General features: G+C 39.3%; 1 protein-coding gene across 4 annotated transcripts in view; it reads right to left on the reverse strand.

The window, feature by feature from the left end:
• MED13L (mediator complex subunit 13L) overlaps positions 1-22,802 on the reverse strand; it is a 290,790-nt gene that overhangs the window by 23,039 nt on the left and 244,949 nt on the right. For 3 of the 4 annotated variants that reach the window (XM_079942816.1, XM_079942818.1, XM_079942819.1), the window contains exons 12-20: positions 21,765-21,867; positions 21,348-21,472; positions 18,460-18,559; positions 13,236-13,456; positions 12,737-12,942; positions 7,527-8,464; positions 3,170-3,349; positions 2,330-2,553; positions 254-446 (exon numbers count right to left, since the gene is read on the reverse strand). In XM_079942816.1, coding sequence (XP_079798942.1) covers positions 254-446; positions 2,330-2,553; positions 3,170-3,349; positions 7,527-8,464; positions 12,737-12,942; positions 13,236-13,456; positions 18,460-18,559; positions 21,348-21,472; positions 21,765-21,867 — 2,290 coding nt within the window. The remainder of the gene's footprint in view (positions 1-253; positions 447-2,329; positions 2,554-3,169; positions 3,350-7,526; positions 8,465-12,736; positions 12,943-13,235; positions 13,457-18,459; positions 18,560-21,347; positions 21,473-21,764; positions 21,868-22,802) is intronic. The other variant, XM_079942817.1, reaches the window with a different exon arrangement.

Below are 22,802 nucleotides of genomic sequence, written 5' to 3' on the forward strand. Positions count from 1 at the left end.
ACATTTTCGAAATGTGGAGTAAATTAGATATGACTTCCTTAGGCTACTGTAAATAGCTTTTAAAGAATATACATGCACATAAAAATTAGCATTTAACTACTTAGAGTGCAAAAATTAGACCTAAATAAATACAGTAATGGAACACTAACATTTCCCGAGACAAAAGAAGTATAATGTGGCATGTCTAATAGGGAGCAGGGGGAATGATTTGCTATTTCTCAAATTCTACTTTGCCAAATACATCCCCATTTACCTAGGTGATGGCGGCAAACTTGCGCATAAAGTTTGAGTCTGGAATGATTGTCACTCTCCTCGCTGCCCCACGGCTGGTTAAACCACTCGCTCACAAGCTCTTCCGCCAGCTTCTGCGCCACGGTCTTCCCCACGCGCATGATCCCGTCGCGCAGCACTTTGCAGATAGGCTTGTGCTGCCCAAGCCTACACATCTGATGGCACAAAACAGATCACCGTTTACAACAGGAGCCACTCCTTCGTTCAGTACACACCGTTACCACAGAGATCCTTGACCATACACATGGAAGCATTTTCCTTTGTCTTTTAGCGTTACCACACGCAACCAAACCAACATTATATGCTGGTCCCTTCTGGTAATTATAATGTACCTGAAACCGTTCTCTGTCTCTCCAAAACCTGGACTAGGCTCTCTAAGGAAAATTGTTTCTTTTAAAGAAAAATGAATGTTTCTTCACCCCAACCACTTCCTCCAGCACAAGGGAAGATTGCTGAGCACTACCTGATTGCTAATGGTCAAATAAAGAATTAACCAGATTCCTGCCTACTTAGGCTGACTGAGACATATGTCCACTAAAACCTCTTAAGTAATCCCGACTTATGATGCTCTCCCATAAGATAACATTAAAATTTTATGGGCCATCTGTTACATTGTTACAGACATTTGGAGATCACCAATAGCAAAGGCCACGGAAACAGTGGATATGCTGATCACTTTTTAAAAGTAAATAGTTGTTTTAGCACAATGAGATTCTGTTACTGACGTGCAGGACATTAAATGGGTGCTTATGGCAGAGAATTAATATACCTGCACAAAGTAAGCTACCTAGCTACCTGTTCACCAGCAGAAGAGCCCATATTATTAGCCCTTACTAGAGTTGATGAACAGGAGGCTTACCAAGCCCCTGAAAATTCTCTAGTGTACACTCTTCTGAAGCAGGTACGCATTACTGCCAAAAGAGCAATCCTAAAATGATCTGGCAGTCCTTTTATGTTTTGGAACTTATGTTGAAAGCTTCACTCAGAAGTAAGGCTGGGCTTTAAGATTGCTTAGACAAGTTTTCTGTGTTAGGGTGACTATGATTTAATATTATTAGGCATCATGAACCAGGCACTGTTTAGAAATTACTGTATCCAAGGATTTCCTTCAGTGGCTTAATTGATGCCATTATCTCATACTTCAGCATCTTCTCACTTCTTGGTAGCAACATGTAAGTTTACTATTTCGTGTGTACTCATACACTTATAGATAGTGGATGTTCCGTTATGGAGTATTTTTGAAATTCAACTTGGCATCTTATTTAGCAAACACTTTTGTAATGCTTATAATATGCCTGTCGCAGCTCTAAATACTTTATAAATAGCAATTTCATTTATTCTTGTCAAATATAAAGATAACAGAAGTATAAGGTACAAAAACCTTATGTCTATGTACTTTAGCAGAAGAAATGTGGCACTAACTCTTCAAAGACAGACATGATTCTAATTTTTCAAAAGTAACAGGAATTTATGTACTAAATATATAAAATTATCTAAGTGGCTTATATATTACTATGGTTATCACATTATTAATCTGTACCAAAATTTTAGTATTAAGATGAATGGAGTGTTAAATAAAACAGGGACATGAGTCATTAAACTTATTATGATTCAGAAATTTTCAAGCTAAACATTTTTATACTGTTTTCAGGAACTCCCCCCACCCACCCGCCCCAAGAGTAGATGTGCTTTCTTTTCATAAAGCTCATCTTCTGAACAACCACTATCCCCTGGTGAGTAATACTTTTAAACTTGAGCACATAAATGGGGAAAAAACAGCTGACGGGACTTTAAGATGGGTGGTAAGGCTGGTAGAGGAAAATCTTTAAATCTAATAAAATATAAAAGCTAAGATGGGAAAGCAATGTACTCCTTGAAAAACTTGCCAATGTAATCCTTTTCTTCATCCTCCAACTATGTGAAAATTTTCTTTGAGTCCTACTTTGAAAATATTTGTTCTTTAAAATTTAGTCATAACTAGAAACAACCTGAGGACTTGTATCATACAAACAATTTTCATCTTTCATATCCTTCTCACCTCATATACAGCGCTCAAGTCCCTGAAAAAAGTTTTGGCTCCTTCGAGCAAGGCCTCATTTTCTGGACACACCACAATATAGGCAACATCACGGTGGCCCCCGTATGGGTCCAACAACAGCCTCTCCCAAAATGGCAAGGAGAATGGCGAGATGGTGAGGAAGTCCTTGTCATAGCCTACCAGCAGAGTGGGGATGGGCAACGGCTCAGGAGATTCTTCAGAACCTAAAACAAGATTGCAGTTTAGGAAAGTGCTTCAGGGTCTGTTTCCCACAACCTCGACAACTGAGAATTCTCTGGTGCATTAGTCTTATTTCTGGCATCAGAAATTTTATTGTAGGTTGACATGATACTCTTAAAAGTACTCTTCAAATCCTCTAATTAAATGGCCCCTGATGAAGAACCTTAATTAAATGAGTCAGAACATGCTTATAAAGTTTCAGTAAGATCAGAGAGCAGACTAGAGCAGGTTAAAGTTAGTTTTCCAAACAGCACTATGTCATTTCCTTTAAGATAAGCACTATAATCCTGACTATGAAGAAGTTGACAGAACTAGTTCAGAAGTTCACCCAGATGAAAATGCAGTGAGGACCATGAAGATAAGGAGACCCTAACAAATGGTCTATTTAGGGATTATTTGCCCCACTGACCTTGATTATGCCAAAGACATTTAGAAAAATTATCTCCAAAACTGACTACTGGAAAACAGGCAGATTATAAAACTTAATAGTCAGGAGGAAAAAGGTTCTATTTTGTCAGTGAGGGAAGGACTTGACAGTAACTAAAGCTGCTTTTCATAGAACAAAAATCTGAAGGAATTTAAACAGGGGAAGGATTCTACCGTAGGTTCCCCGTCCTGCCATTTTGTGGAACTGCTGCCAGGTGAGTGGTCCCTGCACGTGCTGGATATTCTCCCAGGTCCTGCCCGTGCGCTTCTTCTGGATGGCGTCTTGGAGAAAGGGCTGCAGGGACAACAGCATACGGACCACATCTTGGGAGGAGAGCATGCTGATGTCCAGCACTGGAAGAGAAATGAAATGAAAAGGAAGGGAAATCATAAAGGGGGGCTGGCACACTCCTCTTCTTGCCATCATTGTGGACCTCAGTTATACTCCACGACAGAGACATCACTGGCAGCAGGGTCTACTTACAGTAGATTCTAAAATACCCGACTTAGGAGTCAAGAGGAAAGACAATCTTCTAAAGTAGAAGATAGTTTATCATTTATTATTGGAAATAATAAAAGGGAAAATAGTTTACTCTATATAAAAGAGGTTAACTACAGGACTGCCTAAAAGTGGAAAGGTAGATAGGCCTGACTTTTAAAAATCATACAGACTTGTTTCCAAGGTTGTTCTTAAGAAAAGAGAGCGGCAAAAATTTCTTAATTATTGTTTCTTACTTTTAGTTTCTTAATTACTTTTATTTACAAAAATCCATGTTTTGATTATATGATGAGTGGGAAAAAGGAACTTGAAGCTTTTAAAAACTTTAAAAACTGCTCTTAATGAAAATATTTTCACAAAATACAAAATGCATAAAGAGAAAGATGACCTTCTACACAGGCAGAGGCACGTGAAAACAGGGCAGAGGCATTGACAGGCCTGAAATTCATCTGTACAGAGAGGAAGGTAGGAGATTCATGGTTTCAGAACATGTTCTTCCTGCAAGAGGGTTTCTTAACCTAGAATTTGAAAAACCTCTGAAACTCCACCCCAAACTGCATATGCATGCATGAGCACAGGTGTATTTTACCCCAAGGGAGAAGGTCCATAATGCTCGTCAAATTCTCAAAAAGATCTGAAGAAAGAACTACTTAAGCTGGAGATGGTCAGCTATGAATCTGCACAGCTGGGTTCCTAAAGACCTTTCATTCCTCTTGCTTTTCCAGCTGATTAGGAAAGTGGCATGGATGGAAATCTGTGGTTTATTTACCAACTAAATCTGAACCACAGGGTGCTTAAGGGGGTCTTAAGACATTTTTAGATGTGTCCCCACATCAAACACAGGCTGCAACTTGATGGCACAGAGTTTTTGTTTTTCAATCTGGAACGAATTTCTCAGGAAATTTCATATGCAAATCTGGATTTCCAGCTTCTCTTGAAAAACTGGAAAACTGCCTGACAGCCCTGGGGCTGAGGCCATCATATTCCTGGATGACCACCACTTGGAGCCAAGGAGTAGCTGTCCCCTTCAGACAGTTCTTGACGCTCCCCCCGCGCCTCCCCCCACCCCAGCTGGCCTGAGACTGAAGCAGCATTTATCACCTTGATCTTCAAGCCTGTGCTTCTTTTCTTCTTATAGGAAAGGAAAAAGTAAAGTACCTCTTGTACCCATGGCTCTAACAGAAGTAGGAAAATGACACACCAAGAGAACCACAGGTTAGAGAAAAATAAAAGTAGAAGTAATTCTTTGTGAACTCTATTCCTGTGCATACAAAATAGAAAGTATGTTGCGAAACGACACAATTTAGGTCATTGCCTTTTGCAAACCTGGATCTTCACATCATTCATTTACATTATCTGTCTGGTAGTTTTAAGCATCTGAATTTGGAACCCACATCTCGCCTACAAAAAAATGTGCTATTCTTCATATCCAAAGATGCCACTACTGATCCACCCACACAGACTGCTTTTCTACCTGAAGGCCACTGTCTAGTAAAAGAAGCCACCTAAGATAATCACCCACAATTCTTTAGGGGCAAGACTTTAATTCATAAATTCATGCAGCAGACATTAATTAAAGGCCTGCTAAGTATAAGGTACTCTACTTAAACCTAAGCAGTTATAAAAATGAGTATAACCCTTGAAATACTTCCTCAGGAGTCTCCACCTCCAAGAAGTCTCCTTGCTTATCTAACCTTCTCCCCTGCAAGACTGACGACTATTCTGAAGCAGGGTCCATGTTTCTTTCACACATAGACTCCTCCAGCTTGGCCTCTGCTCCCACCTGTCTACAGAAACAGCTCTTACCATGGTCAAAAGACTGGTTTAATCCTTATCTTAAAAGCCTGGCTGAATCTGAATGCCTGTTGACCACACTCTCGTTCATGAAACTTGGTTACATGGCAGAACTCAGTAAAGCTCTGTCCCAGGCCCTCCGCTCTTTCCATACAGTCCTCCTCCCCAGTGAGCTCTCCTCCTCCTCCGAGCCCCTGACTTGAGTTATCATCTACGTGCCATATACTCCCTTTCCCCTGCGCTCCAGGTCATGAAGTCCCAAGTGTCTACTTGACACCTCTACCTGGATATCTCAAGAGAAATCTTTAAAACTTCCAAAACTCAATTTATGACCTTTCTCCCCAGACCTGATATTCCTCCAGTACACTCATCTTTTTAAAATAATTTTATTTATTTTTGGCTGTGTTGGGTCTTTGTTGCTGTGTGCGGGCTTTCTCTAGCTGTGGCAAGCAGGGTCTACCCTTCGGTGCGGTGCGCAGGCTTCTCATTGTGGTGGCTTCTCTTGTTGCGGGGCATAGGCTCTAGGCTCGCGGGCTCTAGAGCACAGGCTCAGCAGTTGCGGTGCATGGGCCTAGTTGCTCCACGGCATGTGGGATCTTCCCGGACCAGGGATCGAACCAGTGTCCCCTGCATTGGCAGGCAGACTCTTAACCAATGTGTCACCAGGGAAGCTCCCAGTACACTTGTCTTTGAACGACACCACTGTCCGTCCAGGTATACATGTCAAAAACCTGGGTGTCTTCCTTAATATCTCACTCTCCCTGATCCCCCAAATCCAACCCATTTCCAAGTCCTGCAATAATACTTCCCAAACATCTCTTGACTGTTTCCACTTCTTTTCCATCTCCTTTGCTAGGACACAGAGCCAAGCTACTGTTTCTTATTTCATCTACTGCAGGAACTTCTCAGTCTCCTCAAATCCATTCTCGCTATTTTCTAATCCACAGTCCACCTTATAGAGTAGATTTTTTCCTAACTATACAAATCTGATGTCAATGTCTCTTCGTAAAACCCACCATTGACTTGAGACTCTTCGGATGAAGACCAAGTGCCCAGCATGTCTCAAAAGGCTCTTGACAAGCTAGCGCTGCTGGTCTCTAGGCTTCTCTGAGTTCTCTGAAGGCCCCACGCTCTACATAACGCTGGGCCATTGCACTCGCCCCTCCTCTGCCTGGGACACGGCTCCCCGCCCCCTCCCTCGTCACCCAGTTAACCTGTACTCATCGTTGGGATCTCAAATGTTACTGCTTCTTCAAGGAAGTGTCCCCTGACATACCGTGCTTTCATCACTTATAATGGTTTGTAATAATATGCTTATTTATTTATTTGATTCGAATAATTAAATAAATAAGCATATTATTTAATTGGAGGATGGAGGAGAAGGCTTATCCATTTTCCAAAATAGATTAGAAAGTCCCTGAGGGCAGGTACCTTGTCCCTTTCATTCACCATTGTATCCCTTCAGGACACATTATAGCATAGATAGTGAATCAATAAGGAAAGGGAACAGCAAGGCTGCTCAGCACTCTTACAGCCCAACTCCAAAGACGTTTATCAACTGGAGTTTTTTTTTTTTTTTTTTTTTTCCTGGTACGCGGGCCTCTCACTGTTGTGGCCTCTCCCATTGCGGAGCACAGGCTCCGGACGCGCAGGCTCAGCGGCCATGGCTCACGGGCCCAGCCGCTCCGCGGCATGTGGGATCCTCCCGGACTGGGGCACGAACCCGTGTCCCCTGCATCGGCAGGCGGACTCTCAACCACCGCGCCACCAGGGAAGCCCTATCAACTGGAGTTTTTAAGACAGTGACGTGCCCCAGTAACCACAATGCAAAGTAAAATGTGATCATTGTTACCAGAGACACAAAATGCTGGGAAATCAGAGGAAAGAGAAAATACTCTGGTAAATGGATAGAAGGCTTCCTGGAAGAAGTATCATGGAAACTCGACCCAGAAGAATACATAGACTTAAACATGAAAGGGTATGCAAATTATCAGTTTGTATAATCTAGACAACTTTTTTTCCACAAAATAATTACTCTTCTCCAAATGTGTTTCAATATAAAACATCTCCCCGTTCTTAACTGTAGGGTGATACCAAGATAGCTCTCACTTTAGTTATGTCTATTTTTTAATAAATGAAATTTAAAATTTTGTCATATATAACAAAGTAAAGAAAGTTTGCAAGTTGTCATCACACCAAGACAATTTTCAAAGCAAATTTGTATTCTGGGAAACCTACCGTTGCTATGAGGCCAAGAGTGCACAGTGGCACTTCTCACCAGCGCTTCATCCACTTTGCCACCCGTGGGATTATCCACATACTGCCGACCCTGCTCCAAGGCATTAAAGCATTCCGTCCAGTAATCATTATTATCTGCTTGCACCCGGTCGTAACTCCAGCTCACACAGGGAAGAGTTTGGCGATTGTTACAGGAAATGTAGTCCAGGAAACTCAGTGAAGCAAAAGGTTGTGTATGTTGATTCTGCAGGAGGAGGAGAAGGCTTATCGGTGGCTCCTGGGATTTTCTGGCTCCTTCCATCTGCGGAAGGAAGGTGGTCTGACACATCATTAAGCGCCTTTCGGCAGCCTGACCAATATCAGAATTCTTCCCAAAAATATCCAACTCATCTTCCAGGAAGAGTCCCGAATTGTAACCAAGTTTGCGATTCATGATCGCACTAAACCCACAGGTACAGCGGTACTGGTCCTCATTGGAAGAATCGGGGATGTAAAGCCCAACATCCGCCCCTTTGATGTTCATGTTGCAGGCACAGATGCAACAGCTGTCAAAGTTTCTGTCTTTAAAGATATTCATCACGGAATCAGAAAGAATCAGAGTCACATAGAGACTGTGAGCTTCAGGAATTGGCTGCATGGTGGCGGGCTCCACAGAATTAAGAGGCCGTGTGGTAGAGGGGGTAGAGGCTGGTGACCCCTGATCGGTGCTGTCATATTTAACAGACCCTTGACCACTGGCAGTGCCCCCTCCTCTGGGAGTTCTTGGGGTCCTGGGGGTTCGTGGTGTGGGGACAGAGAAGCGAGGGGTTGCTGGAGATGGCAAAACTCCTGCTCCACTGTTGCTGGCTGGGGCAGCGCTGTTCAGCGTCACCGGGGTGTTCATCTGTGGTGTGTTCAGATAATCTGGATCTGCTAGGCTCCCGACACTAGGCACATTACTGCAACAAAGAGACAGCACCAAGTGAGAACGGGAGGCCGGTCACAGGTGCTGGAATACACACATAATCACCCCAACCTGGCCTGTGCATTTCCTATTTATGCACATTATCACTTGGTTTATTCAGTTTTCTATTAAGCCTCATCTTAATCTTTTGAGGGAACTGTAACTACTTTTACAAGAAAACATGATGCTGGATTTGGGCAATGTAGTTTTGAAAACCTGTAACTACTAAATAGAACTTTAACACTTGAGCTCAGATGCCAAAGTAGCTAGAAGACCATAGGATGAAATTTCCATCTAATTTGCAATTACATTTTTGTCATTTTTTGAAATTGAAATTCTGCCAGTGTACTTGTTCTCTGAGGCTATAATCTACATATGATTCTAAAGTAGTTATAATCAAATGCACATGAAAATTTAACATTTTTCTAATTTCCAAAATGTAGTCCTATCTAGGCTAGCCATTTTTATAGTAATGAGTGACCATGAGGGAATTCTATTTTAGGAAACCCACTGGCCAGTACTATATTACAATTAATACAAATACTACACATGCTGCTAAAAGGACTTAGTATTAGTTAAGTAGCTGCCCAGAAGTATAGATATTGCACCACAGTTTCCAAACTTCTAACAGATTTCTGGAGGGTGGTAGGCAATTCGTTCATTTTTTATGTTTCAATATGTCATGCATTATATAGCACAATTATTTTTAGCTCCCAGAGACTGATCACACTGTGCTACCTATTTTCTCATAAGCAGCGACTTCTTTTTGGAAGAGCCACATGGAAAACAAAACAGTGTCTGCAATGTTCTGCTATTTTATTATTGTAATAAAATTTTCTTGATATATATTCTTAGATGAACATGTAAAACAGCGCAGGATTATTCTTTCCAGTTAGAAGGTATCAAAAGAAATAGATTTTTTAAATACTTAAAATTCTTCTGAAATCTGTTAATACTGTGCTTAAACTAATGTTCCTCCAATAAAGTACGTATTTATTCACTTATAATTTGAAAGAAGAATGTCATAAAGTAATGGCTCTTCAAATCATTTTCTTATGACTTTTAATCAGCTATGCCTAACTTATCAACCCGAAAATCCAAATCAGTCACTGCAACGAAATGTTAAATCTGAGGCACAGTGGTATCTTGTAGTACAGAGAACAAATGACCCAGAAACCTCGATCAGCAATCATTGCTATCTCAGAGACCAAAATAATAAGTGTGGAATATGAGTCTAATTGGACTCCTTTCAAATTTTTCTGTTCAACAAAACCCCCAAATTGTTATGCAGTTCAGATCACAAAAAGAACTATGACGATTAACTGAAAACCTAAATAATTAAAATTCCTCCCGAGGCAGTAAAAATGGTTTATCTTGTACAGTAACCTGACTTTTCCCATTCAATAAAAATGAATTGAGTACCAAACCCATGCTAGAGGCTGCATACGCAACAGTGAAAAAGAGGAAGAAAAGTTAGCTCATAGCAAGTATGACAGGCATCAAGTGAGTGCTGGTGTGCTCTGTGATAAAGCGGGGGTCCAGGGCGATGGAGGCCACAGCAGGAGGATTTCCCATAGCCTAGAACTGTCCTGTCCAGTAAGTAAGGTAGTCACTACCCCCATGTGATGAATTTAAATCAACTTAAATAAAAATTCAGTCTTGATCTCAACTAGCCACATTTCAAATGGTGCACAGCTACAACGTAAGGGTAGTGGATGCCGCACTGGAAGGTGCAGATACAAACACTTATTTCATCAGAGACAGTTCTATTAACAGCACCAGTTTAGAATACCAAGAATCTTTGGGGTGGCAAATGATAGATTTGATAGATCTAAACAATGATCTAAATTATTTGTCATTGAAACCATCATACAGCAATGGGTTGCATGTCACTGTTTGAGAAGCTTGTGTGTGTAAGAGATTAAGCTGTGGAATGGGTTCGGAAGCTGTTGCACTACTTGCAAATGGCCTGCTAACTCCTGGTGTGCTAGTCGCTCTAGCTGTGCTGGACCAGTCTCAGATTAAATAAGCTAGGGCACAACTGGAGAACAGCAGCAGAGAACTAGCCAGGCCCTCCCATCCAGGGTGCTTTTGAACACATGCTTTCACACTGCTGGTGGTTGTGGAAATACTCAGAGTTCTCAGAAAAAAACTTAAGTGGGAAGTAGGGCAAGATAACCCCATTTTAAAGAAGGGAAGACCCAGTAAAACGGTCATTTAAGGCCATACAGAGACTAAACAAAAAAGGCAGGAATCTGAGCCCTATGACTGTACAGCCCTATAGCTGTACTTCCCCAAGTCTAAGGTTCTTTTAAACCACTTCTCTGCCACACTTTTTCATTCCCATACAGACTTTATATACACAAGCATAAAGCCTGTTTATAAAATTAAACTTGATTTCATCAAGATGATATTTATATGAGGTCACAAAGAAGTAGCCCACAGACTGGACCTAGATCATAAATTTTTCTCAGCTACTAGAATGTAACTCTGGATTAACTGTCAACACTTTTTCTTTTTTTTTGCCGGGGGGGTGGGGGGGTGTGCCTTGCTGCATGGCTTGCAGGATCTTAGTTTCCCGACCAGGGATTGAACCTGTGCCCTAGGCAGTGAAAGCACCGAATCCTAACCACTGGACCACCAGGGAATTCGCAACTGTCAGCATTTTTAAAACGGAAATACATTGACACATTTAATTCCAGGTCTCCAATTCCCTGTATTTGAATAGCAAAAAAAAAAAAAAAAAAAAAAAAAGTCCCTTTAAAAGGGGTGTACTCTCAACAGTTCATCATTGACCCTGCTCGCTCCCACTGCCTCTCTCAATGACGCCGAGCATCAGTAGTGCCAAGTCTTCTGCTTTGCCCAGCCCATTTCATCCACATATTGCTTACCTGGTCCTGATAGAAATTTGAGTTTGTGGCTTTTTATTTTATGGAATTTAAATTATTTTATTAAGAAATTATCACTCAAAGGGGAAACTGATTCTACACTGTTGCAGTAAGAACTTTTTTGGTGACAGTATGAAACATGTCTAAGCTACAATAAACACTTCCTTTTCCTTCCCCCGTATCATAGCACCACTCTGTTGCTACTTTCTTACATGACATGGTGTCAGTAACAGAAAAATTATCATGTGAATACTTCATTTTAAAGTGCCTTAAGTAAACACATTTGAAATCATCAAATTATATAAAACAAAGTACTTACCACCATCACCCTAAAAATATTACCCACTCTAACTAATGCTTGATTCTGTGATAGACACTGATTTCACACTGAATGACCATGAACATCATGGTTCTCTATACAAATAACCTTAATTTTTCCATGTATATGAAATTTAGTTTAGAAAATTTTTCAACGTATATTTTCAACAGAAAATAATATGCACAAAAACATGAATGGCCAATAAAGGAAAGTTTCAAATGAAATGCTGTCATCATTTAAAGTAAATATTTAGTTAAGATAAAAATCAGGAAGCAACCTAAGCGTCCATCGACAGCTGAATGGATAAAGAAGATGTGGCACAGTGCTCGCTTCGGCAGCACATATACTAAAGTTGGAACGATACAGAGAAGATTAGCATGGCCCCAGGGCAAGGATAAGATGTTAAAAATAAATAAATACTTTAAAAAAGAAGATCACTATAGAACTATTAAAACAAAACAAAAAAACAAACAAAAAAGATGTGGCACATATATACAATGGAACATTACTCAGGCATAAAAAGAAACGAAATTGAGTTATTTGCAGTGAGGTGGATGGACCTAGAGTCTGTCATAGAGTGAAGGAAGTCAGAAAGCGAAAAACAAATGCTGTATGCTAACACATATATATGGAATCTAAAAAAAAAAAAAAAGGTTCTGAAGAACCCAGGGGCAGGACAGGAATAAAGACACAGACATAGAGAATGGACTTGAGGTCACGGGGAGGGGGAAGGGTAAGCTGGGACGAAGTGACAGAGAGGCATGGACATATGGACATATATACACTACCAAATGTAAAACAGATAGCTAGTGGGAAGCAGCCGCATAGCACAGGGAGATCAGCTAGGTGCTTTGAGACCACCTAGAGGGGTGGGATAGGGAGGGTGGGAGGGAGACACAACAGGGTGGAGATATGGGGATATATGTATATGTATAGCTGATTCACTTTGTTATAAAGCAGAAACTAACACACCATTGTAAAGCAATTATACTCCAGTAAAGATGTTAAAAAAAAATCATATTAAATACAGCAGATAACTCGACACAATCCCAGCACATACTTGTAGCCATCTCTAATGAAAGTGGCTGCAGGTGGCATGGGCAGTTGTTCAATTTTAGGAGGGATTGCCCACGAAGGCCGAAACAGACAGGCATCAGGAATCTTCAGAGGTAGCAGGCATTGGCTCGGCAACATTTTCAGTGGAGCAAACATGGAGGATCCCACAAAAGGTTGTAAAGTTGGAACTTTGTGCACATATGAAAAGTCCTGTGACAACAAAGTGGGGCCGGTGATAATGCTGGTAAACAACTTTAGGACACACCATAATAGCAACAAAAATCACTATAATTTAATACTTCTCTTTTATCTGATCAACAGAAAAATGCTAAAGCCAAAATTTTAACTTAATCAAAACACTATAATTACCTCATGACCTAAATCAGAGAACTCTTAGGAACTTATGCATACATGGCATACAGACAATACTATTTTAAAGAAGTTGTATAAAAATCTGCTTTCAAACCACCCTGTCTTTGTATAACTAATATATTGGCAATTACCTTTATTTCCTCTGGCTTGGGACTTCCTAACCCGTCTTCCACTTCCACTTTGAATTCAGTAAGCTGTGTTGAAACCATACTGACCATAGGGCTCTCCATCATGCCTAACGCTGTCACTGTCTCTGAACTGATTCCATCTTTATAATTCATCACAGGAGAAAATGCAGGGTGCTGTTCCAAAGAAGGAGGGGTGGGGAACATCCTTTGCAGGTCTGCAACTGCTAAAAAAATAAAGATAAAAAATAAGAAAAAAAAATTTGTAACAGGCCTGACTTCTAAAAAAAAGAAAACAACCTAGTTCATAGCCAGGCCCTCTAGTTGGCATCAGAAATAATGCTGACTGAATGGTCATATCAGTTACATAATAGACTATTAATAATGGAAGTATCTAAGAAGAAGGCCATCAGCAGGAAATTATCCTTTGCTGCAACTTTATCACTATCCTCTTGATGCTTTATGATTTGGCTTCACATTAATTATGTGAACAAAGTCTACATAACATACATTTTTTCTTCCAACAGCTGATTCCCTGAAAAATCTAAGGAGATGAAACTTCATAGTCAGGGTTAATAATCCTATCTAGAACCAAAAGACAATTATTGAAAATCAGCTGGGAAAAAAAGTACCTTTTAAGAAATACTTACATCAGTGATTCTCAACCTTAAAAAAAAATCATTGTTATATACATTAGGTTAACCATCATCACTAATAGTGTCTCATTAAGGAACTGATTCTTAAGGAGTGTATGCAATGAAATGCAAGTTGCGGTTGTGAAATTTGGCCACTAGGGGGTGTCCTGTACAGCAAATTTATTTACACATTTGTAGCCACAAGTTCAAATCAGTGATTTGGAATCATATCTGGTGTCCCAATTTCCAATTACATTGCTCTTTCTAGCAACTTCAATATTTAAACAGGTAAATAGTAACCACTGGACAGATCTTAATATGACTTACAGCTCTGAATCAGAAATTAATAAAGAATAGCTGTACCATGCTCTGACCTGAGCTAGAGTCTAAGGGAGAGCTGTATAGAGAAGCTGCAGTGGGCTGGGTTCCCCAACCCACGAGCTCCCAGCACAGCGCTGCTGTGGTCTGGTCACTTCCTCCCTCAGGGCCTCAGTTCCCTCATCTAAAAGGGAAGGCTTGACTAGATGTGTGATTCTCATTAGGCTTGCTTTCTTTCCTTTGTTTATGGGGGGAAGGGAAAGCCTCCATGATATGGAGCAGAAGAAAGGTGAGAACCTCTGCATTAGACGATTTTTACCATGTTTCCTAGTTAAACAATTATATAATCCTGAATAATTTACCCTCTCTTGGCCTCAGGGGCCAACAAGGGGAGAACAAGGCCAACAGGCAAGGTTTCAGATCTAAACTTTCACTTCCATTAAGAGAAGCTGCACTTCTATTTATTTTCTACAATACAATTCTGTATGAGATTTCATTAGACAAAATGGTACCTGCTGCTGCTATGGAAAAAAATTTTTAAAAGACAGAAAAGAAGAAGAAAACCTACACCCCCCAAGTTGATCTTCAAGTCACCTTGCTGTGACAGTATTTTACCCTTAAGAACATACAACAATTCACAGAATTAGGGATACAAGCCAAGCCAGAAACTATCATAGAACCATTGGACAGACTATATAATTGATAAGTTCTGTGGCTGAAAAACAGCTCTTCAGATGTAGCACCAACCAGATCAACACATTTTTTTTAAAACAAGGCTGAAGACTTTAATATAAAGTTGAAGTACATTCAAAATATAAAGTTGAAATACATTCATCATCTTTAACTTTTAGTCCCTATACCTTTTCCCAAGCCAAAGAGCAGCTACTGGTCAATTTTAATATAAAATTAATTTGTAAGTGGTGTATTTTAAACCACAAGTCTGCTTCATAAAATCTTCAAACTCATATTACATGACAAATCTTAATTAACAAAGTATTTGGAAAATATGAAACTATATAAATTCACTTTGAGTTAAAATGACAGTGAACTTAAACATAGCCTTTCCTTAATTTATTAAATATTTGGGCTGTGGTACAAAATTTTATCCTCAAATTATTTTATTAAATTTTTAGAATCTTCCCTAAGAAATGTAATGAAGGCATTTTCCATTCAGGGCTGCTCAACTTCTTTGATGTTACCTAACACAGTTATGTATCTCAGTTTTCAAAGCCTCAGCCACCTTGGTAATTTTTGTCAAAGGTAAAAGAGAACATACACAAAAAGCATGGATGAAATGAGATTCCACCTGCCAGAGATTCACGTTAAAAAGTGGTCTTCACCATTCTTATTATCAGATATTCTTCAGGAAGACTCTTAACCTCTCTAGCTTCAATTTCCTCATCTACAAAATGAGAATAATATTTCCCTCATTTTTTTGTGCACATTAAATGAGATAAAGTATGCACTGAAGTAAACACTTTGCTATAGGTACATCTAAACACTCAAAAAGTGATGAGAGTCAGCGGTAATTAGTCCTTCCTCCCAATTTTGGTTTGATTAGAAAAAGATGGAAATGCTGTTCAGTCACAGGGAATGAATTTCTGAAAAGAAATCAACCTAAAGAAGTTTTGAGATGAAAAACAGGGAACTGGACTCAAAGTGGGTAAGGCAGAAAGAAAATAGAAACCCAGAGAAACATTCTGGTCCTCCAAAGTAGAAATACATGGCTTGCCTGTTCAATTTTCTTCCCATAAAATGACTAAAGTGAGTGTGGGGAACAGCTACCAGGATGGACTGGAGTTGACATGTCTTTCCCACAATGCTCCACTTACTTATACCCACCTATCCTCAAGATTCACTGCCCTTCAGCAGGAGCTCACCATTAAGGACACCAACCATCTCCTATTCTGAAGATCAAGTATTTATGCACAAGACTGAAGCCCTCCAACAAAAGCATCATCACTAATTTCTCAGTATTCTTCCCAGCCCAGAGCACCTAGCAGAGTCCCTCACAAATAGTGTTTTTGTTTGTTTTTTGTGGTACACGGGCCTCTCACTGTTGTGGCCTCTCCCATTGTGGAGCACAGGCTCCGGACGCGCAGGCTCAGCGGCCATGGCTCACGGACCCAGCCGCTCCGCAGCATGTGGGATCTTCCCGGACCGCGGCACGAACCCGTGTCCCCTGCATCGGCAGGCGGACTCTCAACCACTGCGCCACCAGGGAAGCCCAGTAAGTGTTCTTGTAGAATAAAATGTCCAACTCTTTCATTTTGCCTCCTCAAAGACCCATACTTCAAAACTGACATGCTTTCAAAGACAAAAATTCGTAAGTGACTGGTTAACAATAAAACCCAAGAAAAACACTTGTTTTAATTAATATAACACAATACTATCTTAACACAGACTTGATACTAAACTAAACCTCACTGATACTGTGTGTCACTTTCTTTCATTATTATATACACAAATGAATAATTATGGATCTATGCTGTCCAACACAGTATCCACTAGCCACATGGCTACAGAGCATTCAAAATGGGCCCCATCCAACCTGAGATGAGCTGCATATATAAAATATACCCCAGATTCCAAACAGTTAGTACAAAAATGGAATGTAAAACATCTCAATATTTTTATGCTGACTACATATAAAAATGACAATGTTTTGGATACACTGAGTTAAAATATATTATTAAAATTAATTTCACATGATTCTTTTTACTTTTTTAATGTAACTATTAGAAAATTTAAAATTACTTATGTGGCCCTCCTTTGTGGCTTACCTTGCACTTCTGCTGGATGGTGCTATTCTAGACATTACATATTATATGTCTCTCCATTTCCATGTACAGTAAGCTACTGCAGAGATGATAGTTTCTTGCCATGCTATTTCCATTGCCATGTCTTGGGAGGAAATACTATGTATGTGTCCCCCACACACACTTATACACACATACTTTGAGGCATTAATAAGATCCTCTTGACCTTGGTTTATCTGTATTTTCCTCATGCCAATATTTTTGCTATATTTCAAATTCATTAATTTTTATAACCTGTACTTTATCATAAAATTCTGAGTAGCTTCTTTTTGAAACAATTTCTTTTGGAATAAAAATGAGAGAAAGAAGAGAGAGTACACCATATACTTTACTGGGTAATGACACTTACTAGCAGGATGGTTTGTGAGTAAATAATCTTGGACAAATTATCAGACATTTTAACATTTAACATCGCTACATATCACTTAATGTCAAAAAAAGCAGGAGCAACTGGTTAATAAATACAAGGGAAAAATTCATTCATCTGCCCTATTCCAGATGAATCTACTTTAATCATGTTTCTTTTAATCTGTGAGTTTCATGTTTGTAAAATTCTGCAGTGCAGAGTAATAAAAAAAGAAAAATGTTTAATTAAAAAAAAACTACAGCAACTGGCTGGCTATCATCATTCATTTTCATACATGTCATGCTTGAGAAAGCTTTGCATATTTTAAAAAGCTATGGATCCACTAAAGCTGTCAAAATCCAATCTCTGTATACTTCACACTTCTACATTTGAGTAAATCAGCACTACATTTATAGGTTCATAAAACTTTTTGACTCATCCCTATGACATGGTGGTTTTTCCCCTCAATTTGTTCTCATTACCAGCTGAATTAATGAGAAGATATTAAAGAATGATTTGCAATGGAATTGTGTTTCAGCTTCAGAGTATCCATATAAGCTATCCTGACTTTCTTTTCTCTTGTAGAATGTTTCTTAGGGTAAAGAATAAGTAGAGAAAAGCCAGTTTCTCTTTTTGTCCACATACATAATAAAACTAGTTGATCTCTTAAGGAAACACAAAAACTTCAGTAACTGTTGGAAAAAGGACCACAGAAAACAAACATTCATTATCCTTGTGTGAATTAAATTTATGAAAACTGAAACATTTTACACAAGCTCTTGCAGTGGAATATTGCTCTGAAAACCACTATGCAGCATTTATCCTACTAGGAAAGGGCTATTGCAAAAATAAACCTAAAACATGTTTTTTTCACATTTTAAACCACAGAAGTTAATTTGAAAACAAAAGGAAAAGGAATTCAAATTTAAATGGGTCTCTCAGCTGCCTGCCACCTTAGGAACACCAATTTATACAAGTTTTAATTCACTGCCAGTATTCTGTTAAAATGGGGGGAGGGGAAGGAGGGGAATCTCAGACAAGGCACCACTGAGTATGAAAACACAATATGTAAATTATAAGCAGTGAGCTGAAGCTTAGTTTCCTTTTCTTACTTGGTGGGTAAGGAACAGCAGCTCTTCCATCCTTCCCAAGAGGTCGGTCTTCTGTCCCAACTGTAGGCATTTTTGATGAGCGTAGTGCAGGTGACACAGCCTAAGAACAGATTATTATTATTAAAGTGGAGCAACACATTTGTATGTAAGTAGGGTGAGAGTCCACTATTCCTTAGAGTGTACGCCTATTGATATTTTAAAATAAAGGAAAGATGCTTCCTTACATAGCATTCATCAGGTGAACTTCTAGAAATACCAGCAGACAGTGACACAGAAGAGATGGTTACAAGCTTGTCAAGTATGAGAAACAGACTGACTGAGTCTTCTTGTCATGGATCTGGTGAGAGCAGACTGTGCCATCAAAGCAGAGCTTGCAGACCTTCAGCAAATCTTCCCACCCAGGTCATTAGAGACGCAGTTTCAGGGACACAGTAATCACATTAGGGTGGTGCCTCCAAGTAGTGATTGGTTATCAGTCTGGTTTTCCTTCTGTTTGGAAGCAGGCAGCTAAAAGGGAGGACCTCAAGCCCTCCCCAAACTATTATTCTTTTATCTTTCACCACAAAAAAATACATATCTCCTATTCCTATTTCTACAGTTACTGTTCATCTTCATGAAAAATAACCTTATCTCACAAAATTATTGAAATGCACAGAGAAGGTTTTTCTCTGATTTGTTATTCAAAACAAATTAAGTCCTTTAGTAAGCAAGATTATCTTTAAGAACTCAAATGAACTGATGGCAAGATAAAATAAAGCAAAAAGATTCTCACAAATAGAAGGTCTTTTATTTATGTACACTTATTCAATATCATAGAGTTGAAACATATAAAACTAACTTTAAAACCTATGAGATGAAAACTTGGACAACAGTCTCTCAATTCCAGTTACTAATAAGTTGAATTAGTAAAATGACTCTAAGGTAAACTGTTCCCTTGATTAAATGTCAGGCTAGAACTCAAAGTAGAAACAATCATTTCAGAGAAATGAAAATTAGATAAACAATGTCCAATCTCCTTTGCATATTAACATTACTAACAATACATTCAAACAACAGAGTAAACATTTATTCATTTAGTCCAATAGTAATTCATAATTTATACAGAGAGTAAGGACAATGGCTCAGAGCACAGCAATCACTAGGGATGGTGGCTGTGAACAGAAACCAGGCTACTCTACGGTTTGTTTCTTTTCTTTTCTTACATCTCCCTTCCTACTTCCCTTTGATTCCTTTACTTTTCATACTTTCTTCCCACCGTCCCCACACCAAAGCATCTGAACTAGCCCTTGTTAAAACCAATCCTAGATAATGCATGGCTTAATGGAGACAGTCAAGTTCAAAAAGGATCTCCAATGCCTGGGTCACAGAATAAGGAAACGTGTCATTTCTTCTACTAAAGTTTTTCACATTGCCATGTCCTTTCCCTTCATGCAGCCACTGCCCGATTTTCGGTCCTCATGTTTCAATCCAACAAGTTACCAAATAGTACTCCTGCTTTCTGTGTATCGGACTGATGGAAAACGACACTCACTTCTACCAGGTCAGTTCCACACTCAGCAGCCTCCAGAAGGGCACATTACCAGCACAGTTTGAAGTCTAAAGCCTTAAGAGTGGCCACAAACCTTCCCAGTCCCACCAATCTTTACCCTCCATTCAGAAAACAGATCCATGTGCACAGTGTCCCCCAAAGCCCAGCTAGTTCATTCTTGTAGCTTAACCAAGGCTCCTTCCAGGCTCAAAGTAACATTCCTCCCCTGCCTCCCCCTAACCTAGTCGTTCCACATTTCAAGTCAATTTTGTTCTTTGAGGTCATTATTATCTCATCTTCTAAGTACTTAGAATAGTAATGGTGTACAATATCTGTTAATCGGATACATTTTATTTTAAAGTGAGAAGGGGCTGTAGAAATCTGATTCCTACTTAACCTTCAAGCCTTTACTTAGATACTGCTTGCCTGTCATATTGCACTTGAACATGTAGCATCTTTAGATTCAGGTCAATTACTGCCCTCACAGGACTCAGTATATTTTTAACTTTATTTATATGCTATTTCTCCTGAAGTCTGTGGGTATCTCAAGTATTAAGAGTGGTAATTTAATTGTATCTGTAAACCTAGAGTACCTGCCACAAAGGAACTGATCAATAAATGATTAACGAATACATGTAAACTGGATAGATGGGAAAGTAAATATATAAATGAAAGAAAAATAAACTAATAAACTGACCTCCTTGAAGAGAGGCCTATCTTATTCATCTCTAGGTCCCCCAGAGATAACAGGCACTTTTATTTGCACAAAGGTACAGGGTTGGTTAGGAGGACGAGGACACAAATTTCCTGACTTAGCTCAGTTACTCTCCAGAGAATTATAAATTCTTATCTGTCACTTTCATCATATGACGCCTTGTATTATTTAACGTCTATGTGTATAAATTCTATTTCCCAACTTACGATGCTATAATCCTAAAAAGTATATAGATCATACTTGTAATCTCTCTCAAAATGTTGACTAACCTATGACTTATTAGATGAATAAAAAGTTATATGGGCATTATTTTTAAAATCTGAGCTAAAGGGACTACATAATACATTCCTGTTAGTCTCATGATATTGAGAAGGATTTTTTTTTAATGTGTAAGATTTTAATATTTACAACAGGAATAACACTAATGGAAAGAAAGCCACCAACAAACAAAACCCAAGGGGTATTACAGACTACACTAATAACTTTTAGAATCCTTTCAAGGTATACAAACGTTTTTGAAGAACATTCAGAACCTGAAGTAAGAGCCCCCAATCCAGTAGACCAAACTATAAAGAAATACTGAAACACTGATATAAGTCCATGCACTTAAGTGAATTTTTGTTTGTGTAGCCACAGCAGACTCACCCCAAGTTCGTCGTCATCAGAATTGTCAAAGATGTTGTCTAAGTCATGAAGGGAAGGCGCCAGATCTGTCACCTGTGTGAGGCTACTGGAGCCAGCCCTGCCAGCAGCACTATCCTGCCGAACATCTGTGGGAAAGGAGGCAAAAGGCACAGAATGAGCGACTTCATCAAGGGAGAAGGAGCGAGGAGAGGACAATGAGCAAGCCCTGCCTGCCAACTGTTTCCCTATGTTTTCGGTTAAATTTAGCGACAATTACTGCCAAATACGTTTATCAGTTTTGAAAGGAACTGAAAAATAGATTAAAGATGAGATCAAATTATTGCTATTACAATAAGGATATAATTTTAAATAGAGAAGCATCTCCCTCGCATTTATTTTAGCAACAATCCAAGTGAGGCAAATAATCATTGTACACACCTGTTTTAGTAGAACTGAAAAGGGACATGGCATTTTTCCCTTCAGGCACCGGCGTGGAATGACCTGGTGTAGTGACATCCTTGGTACCAAATCCATCCTCTGACTGTATAATAAATTCAGCCAAACAAAACACATGAACACCAACCCAAAGTGTGGAATATGAGGGAGAACACAAAGAATTAGAGGGTAGAATGGAACTTGTTATGAGCACAAGTATGATAAACCATGGTCTATGCAACCAAAGGAAATAAAAGATATGTCCTTTTCCCTGAATTTAAACCGAACCAAAAACTCCCACGCTTTCCCCTCAATCTGGGTCAGTCAGGGTTTTATGCCTCATGGTACTGGTGGCATGTGCTTACAGGCCTGCTATGGTGGTAAAAGCTGCCTTTAATATAGTAGTTTGGATGTTGAATTATGCTTCAAGCTTTTTGGATCTAGATGGATCTCTGTAAAGGACTCTAAGAAGTATTCTCCTGAACTATACTGGTCCCTTTTGTCTTACTTCCTCTATTCTTAAGAATACCTCTTTAAATGGCCCAATATTTTAGAATGTTTTAAAACTTAAGGCTAAAGACAGCAGACACCCACAGTACTCATTTTTATGACAATGGAACCAGTACAATTATACTGACACAGTCTTGGAGTGGTGCTGGTATTAATTCAGAGAGACATAGAGGTAAAGCGCTTAGCACAGTAAACACAGTGAGCGCTCAATAAACAGGAGATGTTGTTACCAAGATTTTTTCTTACATTTTGGGTATTTTGGAATAATAATTAAAAAGAAATAAGCAGGGAGCATAGGCCAACAAGAATTAGCATATGAGAGGAAACATGCACTGTACAAGCTATAGCCTGGAAAATATGAGGCTTCATTTATGTTCGGCTGACTTTTGAACAAAGGTGAGCCATGACATAAAAAGGAACAATACGCTGTTCGATACAATAGTACCAAGAGCATGAATATGGGGACAGAGCAATCAGGCAAGACTATCTCAAACATTCTGCCTCCAAAGTCTTCCCACATGTGCTGTACTG

Source organism: Stenella coeruleoalba, assembly GCF_951394435.1.
Source record: "Stenella coeruleoalba genome assembly, chromosome: 14".
Lineage (NCBI taxonomy): Eukaryota > Metazoa > Chordata > Mammalia > Artiodactyla > Delphinidae > Stenella > Stenella coeruleoalba.